General features: G+C 41.5%; 3 protein-coding genes across 12 annotated transcripts in view; 1 reads left to right on the top strand and 2 right to left on the bottom strand.

The window, feature by feature from the left end:
- arfgap1 (ADP-ribosylation factor GTPase activating protein 1) overlaps positions 1 to 7,500 on the bottom strand; it is a 36,635-nt gene that overhangs the window by 24,665 nt on the left and 4,470 nt on the right. For 2 of the 5 annotated variants that reach the window (XM_083535548.1, XM_083535547.1), the window contains exon 1: positions 66 to 373. The gene's annotated coding sequence lies outside the window, so the exon portion shown is untranslated. Of the gene's footprint in view, positions 1 to 65; positions 384 to 7,500 lie in introns of those variants that run through there. The other 3 variants (XM_083535545.1, XM_083535546.1, XM_083535549.1) reach the window with 3 other exon arrangements.
- The window catches only part of LOC310722811 (HIG1 domain family member 1A, mitochondrial-like), a 24,259-nt gene continuing 17,924 nt past the window's right edge, over positions 1,166 to 7,500 (top strand). The window contains exons 1-5 of one of the 5 annotated variants that reach the window (XM_083535561.1): positions 1,166 to 1,343; positions 1,580 to 1,678; positions 1,950 to 2,084; positions 2,787 to 3,287; positions 4,125 to 4,281. In XM_083535561.1, the coding sequence (XP_083391687.1) occupies positions 1,591 to 1,678; positions 1,950 to 2,084; positions 2,787 to 2,836 (273 nt within the window). In that variant the 5' untranslated portion in view covers positions 1,166 to 1,343; positions 1,580 to 1,590 and the 3' untranslated portion in view covers positions 2,837 to 3,287; positions 4,125 to 4,281. Of the gene's footprint in view, positions 1,344 to 1,579; positions 1,679 to 1,949; positions 2,085 to 2,786; positions 3,288 to 4,124; positions 4,282 to 5,106 lie in introns of those variants that run through there. The other 4 variants (XM_083535560.1, XM_083535557.1, XM_083535559.1 and 1 more) reach the window with 4 other exon arrangements.
- Positions 4,527 to 7,500, bottom strand: part of slc11a2 (solute carrier family 11 member 2) — a 19,030-nt gene continuing 16,056 nt past the window's right edge. For both annotated transcript variants that reach the window (XM_083535540.1, XM_083535539.1), the window contains one exon: positions 4,527 to 6,917. In XM_083535540.1, coding sequence (XP_083391666.1) covers positions 6,855 to 6,917 — 63 coding nt within the window. In that variant the 3' untranslated portion in view covers positions 4,527 to 6,854. The remainder of the gene's footprint in view (positions 6,918 to 7,500) is intronic.

The raw sequence follows: 7,500 nt of genomic DNA, 5'->3' as shown, positions 1-7,500 counted from the left end.
CGCTGGAATAAAAACCCCTCAGCCCCGGAGAGCAGAACAGAAACAGGACACCGGAAAACACGCACCTGGTCACTGATGAAGAGCCGAGCCGAGGAAGAGGAGGCGGAGGAGATGATGAAGGAGCTGAATTAAAGACCGTTTAGATAAAGAGAATCCTCGTCCACACACACTCTTACACACATATAAATATACACACACACACACACACACACACACACACACACAAGCGCGCGCGCTCTCTCTCACACTCTCACACACACACACTGCTACTTGTCTGTACGTTAAACCCTACGACGTCATCACGCCTCCGCGCGCAACGCGTCTCCACTCTGCTGCGTTGGCAGTAGAAAACCCCGTGCATGAGGTCACACCGGTAGCGGAAGTGAATTCCTGTCATGCATTTCAGTCACAGGAGTGTTCGCTTTCACTTCCGGGTCTCCTCACCCCCCCCCCCAATCTGCTTGTTTCAAAATAAAATATAAAAAAAAAAAATGTCCCTAACAACTTTGAAACGTATCGATTTTAAACACTTTATATTTAATTTATTTACATATTCATATTTTGTAATTTTGTACTGAACCTCCCACAAGCGAGCGTGAATATTTTCACTAAAACATAAAAATGTATAATTTGTAAAGAGCCATGCTAAAAATACCTAAATTTAGCATGGCTCTTGTTTAAAACTTTTTTAAATCAAAATAAAACATAAAATCTTTAAGAATAGTTTAACAGCTTTAACATGATTAGTGATACAACATTCGTTATTATAAGTCCAAATAAATGTCAAGTTAATATTCTCAAAATGATTCTTTTAGAAGTATTTATAGTAAAATGTTGAAGGAAAACGATCATCTATAATAAACATATTATTACATTTTCTATCTTTAATATCAGTTTGTTAAAAGGTCCCCTGGTGGTCTAGTGGTTAAGATGCAGCGCTCCCACCGCTGCGACCCGGGTTCGATTCCCGGTCAGGGAACCATCCCCAGCCACTCTTAGTGCCGGTCCCAAGCCCGGATAAATTGGGGAGGGTTGCGTTAGGAAGGGCATCCAGCGTAAAACATGTGCCAAATCAAACGTGCGGAGGATCCGCTGTGGCGACCCCTAACGGGAGAAGCCGAAAGAAAGTTTAATATCAGTTTGTTAAAAGCTGTATTTACTTCTTACTTCCGGTCTGACGGGGTTGGTGACGTCACCGTCCAGACTTCCGCAGTAGAGAGAGAGAGAGAGAGAGAAAAAGAGAGAGAGAGAGAGACTTGAGCGGCTCGGAGCGTCTTATTACCGCTCATAACTGCTTAATAACACACTGTGTGTTTCTATTCCATCTGTTCACCTGATTCACTGTGAGTAACACCGAGTTCCTTACTTATGACGTCAAAGATTCTACTTCCTAATTAGAATATTCATTATAATTCTAATCATAATGATCATGATGATGATGATGATGCTGATAATAATGATGATAATGAGGATGAAGATGAAGATATGTGTCTGTGTTTGTGATCCTGGCTGATGTTTTCTTTGTGTAAATGTTCAGAATAAGTGAAAGTGCAGTTTTCTGACTGTGTTTTATCTCCAGTTTGTTAGAAAATGAGTTCGAACAGCAGCTGGTCTGCAGAAGAGGATCAGTCCTCAAAACTCATGAGGAAGGCAAAAGAGTCTCCATTCGTCCCTATAGGTGAATCTCTCTCTCTCACACACACACACACACACACACACACACACACACACACACACACACACACACACACACACACAGCTGGAATCAAAGCTGGAATGTAGACTTTTATCTTGTTATCACTGTAGTCGGTTCCTCAACCGCAGTGTGAGGAACATCTACAGCTTTCAAAGTTCACATTTATGTTTTTATTGTAGAATTTTACACTCTGCTGTAAAATACTTCTGTTTTGAATGTGTGTGTGTGTGTGTGTGTGTGTGTGTGTGTTTAGGAATGGCGGGATTCCTCGGAGTCGTAGCGTACGGATTGTACAAACTGAAATCTCGTGGAGATACGAAGATGTCTGTGCATCTGATCCACATGAGGGTCAGGGCTCAGGGCTTCGTGGTCGGCGCCATGACGCTTGGTAAGAATCAGAACTTTCACCTCGTCCTTAAATAGAGTTTCTGTGGTCACGACTCGACCCCAGGGCTGAGGGTTAGATTGATAACAAGCTATTTCAGACATTTGACCTTTCTGTGACCTTGGCCTGTTATCAGCTGCAGAATGTATTCAGGCGATCTTCTGCTTCTGTGTATAATCTGTGTATAATCCACACACCTTATGACAGGTCGAAAGAGGAAGGCACACACACACACACACACACACACACACACACACACACACACACACACACACACTCACAGCTCAGCTGATTGGTCGTCTGGTGAATGGCAGGGAATTGTGGGTAAATATAGCATTTAGTGAGAGTGTGAGAAGAAACAGACTCCAGTGTCTCACCTCAGGTCTGCTCATGGTTTTACACTGAACCTACATGAAACAACAAGAAGCTTCTCCAACATGGAGCACACCACCGAGCAGTTCCAAACATATTCATGTGTGTGTGTGTGTGTGTGTGTGTGTGTGTGTGTGTGTGTGTGTGTGTGTGTGTGTGTTAGGGCATGTGTTTACTCATATCTATAGAAATTTACACAATGACGCTGTAGCCACTCTGGTATGAAGAGTGGTGCTGGTGGGCGTGTCCCGGTCCAATGGGCGTGTCCCAGTGTGTGTGTATGTCTTTGCCCGGGTGTAACGCAGGTGTGTGTTGTGTTGTGTTGTGTTGCAGGTGTGATTTACTCGATGTATAAGGAATATCTGGCTCCCGGAGAGAAGTGAAGCTGCAGCTCCACATTTACACTCGTTTATTTCATCCCTTTATTTATTTATTTCACCATTTAATCTAATTTCAGCACTACAACAATCACAGATAAAAATATAAAACACACACAGAAACATATTAATTCTATAATTTATCCATGTTTAGATTTGAAAGAATTAAAGAAGCTCCAGAAGTTTGAAAATGAGTGAAGTCTGTGGATTTAAGAAATATTTTATTTGTATAAATATAAATAAATATACATGAACATGAATTAAACATATTTCACTGTGAGATCTCAGTGTGTGTGTGTGTGTGTGTGTGTGTGTGTGTGATGTTGGTGTGTGTAAGTGTGTTGGTGTGTGTTGGTGTGTGTGTGTTGGTGTGATGTTGGTGTGTGTAAGTGTGTTGGTGTGTGTGTAAGTGTGTGTTGGTGTGTGTGAAAGTGTGAGTTGGTGTGTGTAAGTGTGTGTGTGTGTGTGTGTAAGTGTGTTGGTGTGATGTTGGTGTGTGTAAGTGTGTGTTGGTGTGTGTAAGTGTGTGTGTTTGTGTGTGTGTGTGTTGGTGTATGTGTGTAAGTGTGTTGGTGTGTGTGTGTTGGTGTGATGTTGGTGTGTGTGTGTAAGTGTGTTTGTGTGTGTGTGTAAGTGTGTTGGTGTGTGTGTGTGTATGTGTATGCGTGTGTGTGTGTGTGTGTGTGTGTAAGTGTGTGTTGGTATGATGTTGGTGTGTATGTGTGTGTGTGTAAGTGTGTGTGTGTATGTGTGTGTGTGTGTTGGTGTGATGTTGGTGTATGTGTGTTGGTGTGTGTGTGTAAGTGTGTGTGTGTATATGTGTGTGTATGTGTGTAAGTTTGTTTGTGTGTGTGTATGTGTGTTGGTGTGTGTGTGTGTGTGTTGGTGTGTGTGTGTGTGTGTTGGTGTGATGTTGGTGTGTGTAAGTGTGTGTGTGTATTTGTGTGTGTGTGTGTTGGTGTGAGGTTGGTGTGTGTAAGTGTGTGTGTGTTGGTGTGATGGTGTGTGTGTGTATGTGTGTGTTGGTGTGTGTGTGTTGGTGTGATGTTGGTGTGTGTAAGTGTGTGTGTGTTGGTGTGAGGTTGGTGTGTGTAAGTGTGTGTGTGTTGGTGTGATGGTGTGTGTGTGTATGTGTGTGTTGGTGTGTGTGTGTTGGTGTGATGTTGGTGTGTGTAAGTGTGTGTGTGTATGTGTGTTGGTGTGTGTGTGTGTGTTGGTGTGATGGTGTGTGTGTGTGTGTTGGTGTGATGTTGGTGTGTGTAAGTGTGTGTGTGTATTTGTGTGTTGGTGTGAGGTTGGTGTGTGTAAGTGTGTGTGTATGTGTGTGTTGGTGTGTGTGTTGGTGTGTGTGTTGGTGTGTGTGTGTGTTGGTGTGATGTTGATAAGCAGCTACAAAGAGATTTTAGAATTTAAATTTGCCTTTAATTTTGAACAGTAAAATATTTACACTCGAACTCTGCGTCATCACTGAGTCTCTTCCAATCATTTCATTATTAAACAACTACATGTATTTTATTATTCCTTAAAGTGCAGCTGATTATTTATTTTGATATTTGTTTATTTATTTCGTGTCATCTTCAATCCTCCGAGTCGCGACGGCGACGAGACGAAAACTCGCAGTTACCATCATGAGGACGATTATATTTAATATGCTTTATTTATTTAACTCTTTATTACAATCCAAATCTTACTCTTGTTTCTGAATAAAATGAGTTTATTAATAATGGGTATAAATACACACACAGTAAAGAAAAAAAAATTAAAATCACAAATAATCACGATTTATGATCACAGCTGATGTGTAACGTTATCTGGGGTGTGTGTCTGCAGCTCATTTGCATAGTCATAAAAACAAACTATAAATATCACACCTGACACATACACACACACCTACAAATGTTTTTTCCTGCCTTAGCCCTGCCCTAATCCAACCAGGCCACGCCCCCTTGCAAATGTCCTTAAAGAAGGACGGAGTCTAAATTCTAAAAAAGTCTTCTGCTTTTCCTTTACACAGTAAAAAAGGATAAAAAAATCTTAACTTTGACCTTTCACCTGGAACTGCTTCTCATCCGGACGGATTCCAGCAAACACTTTATAAAAATATTCTTTAACGGCAGTAACGCTCAGCGATGAACACGCCGTCTCTCAGCGACTCGGAATGTGCAAAAATATGACACAAAATCTAAACATTTCAGCATCTGCATAATTATTATACAGATTATATAATTATAATATATTACAGATTATAATCAGACTCGTGTGTGTGTGTTCCTCAGTCAGGAGGTTCTCCAGAACAGCAGCTGTGACAGTAGTGCAGCTTCACAGATGAGAAGTTCTCAGAGGTAAAGCTGTTACACTTCACAGCATCTCATTAACATCGACACAGAGAGTGTGTGAGGGAATGTGTGTTTATAGCTGCTATAAAATCAGTGATAACAGGAACACACTTGCTTCACATTTCCAGCAGATGAAGGTAGATGGCGCTGCTGCATTAGAGTAATATAGCGTGTGCTGGCAGAGGGACGTGACCAGCTCAGGTGTGTATCACATTTAGAAACAGGGAGATTGGAGCTCATTGGTTAAAGTCACATCCACACTAATACGTTTTGTTGTTTTCGTGTCGGAGTGTCTGAACACGCATTTTTAGTCAAAGAGCCAGAAAAAACTTTTAGAAGGTCGAAGCATCTTATGCTTTGTTCATGTGCAGAGACACGAGCGTTTTCAGACGTTTCGTTGTGGATAAGCAACTTTTGGGAAACGTCTAAAAACAACGATGTGGACGCAGAGCGTTTTAGAAGAAAATTCAGTTTTGAAATGTATCTGGATTAGTGTAGACGTAGCCTAAAGCGTGAGACCTTGGATCAGACGGTCATAAGTAGCGGTCGACCGCTGATTAATTGGCACCTACATTTGATTGCTGGAACTCTCATCAATAATCCATACCAATAGTTTTTCTGGGTTACATTATACAGTACGAGGGATTCAGTGTCACCACGTGCTGCTTATTTAAACTGTTGTTTTTATTCAGTTTGGATTTTAATGTTTTTATTTATTTGGAGTTACTTTATGTTTAAGTTTGAATGCATGTCTGATTTTCCTCAATGTTTATAAATAGGATTAATATATTATTTTATATTAAGGTATTAAGGTGGGAGCTCGGTGGTTAAGGTATTGGACTTTGGATCAGAAGGTCACAAGTTCAAATCCCAGCACCACCGTGCTGCCACTGTTGGGCCCCTAAACAAGGCCCTTAACCCTCACCTGCTCAGTGGAAAGTCACTCACTTACTAAATTCAGCACATCTTCGTAATTCAGTACTGGTTTTATGGTCAAAGTTCAGAACTATTTTACACGGAGTGTTTAATTCAGTATCCATTTAAAATAAAGATTCATTGTTTATCAGGCGAGTACGATCCAATTATCGGTCAAATCCACTATCGACCGACCGCTAGTCATGAGTTCAAACCCCAGCACCACCAAGCTGCCACTGCGGGGCCCCTGATCAAGGCCCTTAACCCTCCGCTGATCAGTTAATCGCTCTGGATAAGGGCTTCTGCTAAATGCCATAAATTTCAATCTAAAACACTGCTTCTAGACAGGATTCTAAATATAAGATCATATTCTGATCCTTTACACAACGTGTGTGTGTGTGTGTGTGTGTGTGTGTGTGTGTGTGTAATCATGTCCTTGTGAGCAGTGTTAATTTTAGCTCCTACAGTAGGGCAGGTGCCACAGTGGGCGTGGCTTAGTGCACAGTAGTGGGAGGAGCTTCAGTAGCTAATTATAATCAAATATAATTTGACCAGTGATTCAGGGTTTGTTCACAGACACACGCTCTGATTGGCCGTGTGCAGATTCACTCCCACACGTGAACACGGCCTTCAGAAACGTGTGAAAATTAGATTAATATATCAAATATACAGCTTAGTGTAGGGAACAAAACATCACTACGTAGTGCGCACTACAGGAAGTGAACATCCAGTGTTCTTTTGATTAATAATGTGTGTGTGTGTGTGTGTGTTAGTTATCGCTCCACGTCTGTCTCGAAGTTGTTCAGCAGGTATGAGTCCATGTGGCTCTGCACAACCTGAACATCACAAAACACACAACAGGAAGTCAACATCACCATTATTATAGTATTACACATCTATCTCTGTGTGTGTGTGTGTGTGTGTGTGTGTGTGTGTGTGTGTGTTTGTGTGTGTGTGATTGAGTGAGTGAGTGTGTGTTGATCAATAGTGTGTTTTACAAAATTAGGAAACACTGTGATGATGTCATCATGAGTAATATACAATGATGAGCCTCACTTCACTACAACTCAACACACACTCACTATAATCTCTCACACACACACACACACACACACACACACACACACACACTCACACTCACACACTTCCTGAAATTCCCCACACCAAGAGGGAATTAAGTTGTGTAAATCAGAGCTCATGCAGTATGGACATGATTAGTCTGGTGTAGGTTCTGAAGCAGGAGATCTCCATGGATAGTCAGTCACCTGGATGAGGAGGTCTGATGCTGAAAGACCTAAAACTCCAGCAGACTTCAGGAACCTCAGTGAGTAAGCATCTCAGCATGCGTCAGCAGGACATATTTAGTAAGTTTCTTTCTGGTTCTGGAGTCAGATCTAGGTCTTTGAAGATCAAGGGTCG

The sequence above is a fragment of the Silurus aristotelis genome (assembly GCF_946808225.1).
Source record: "Silurus aristotelis genome assembly, chromosome: 29".
NCBI classification, from domain to species: Eukaryota; Metazoa; Chordata; class Actinopteri; order Siluriformes; family Siluridae; genus Silurus; species Silurus aristotelis.
Note: the sequence above shows the minus strand (reverse complement) of the source record. Positions and strands in the feature narration are given on the sequence as shown.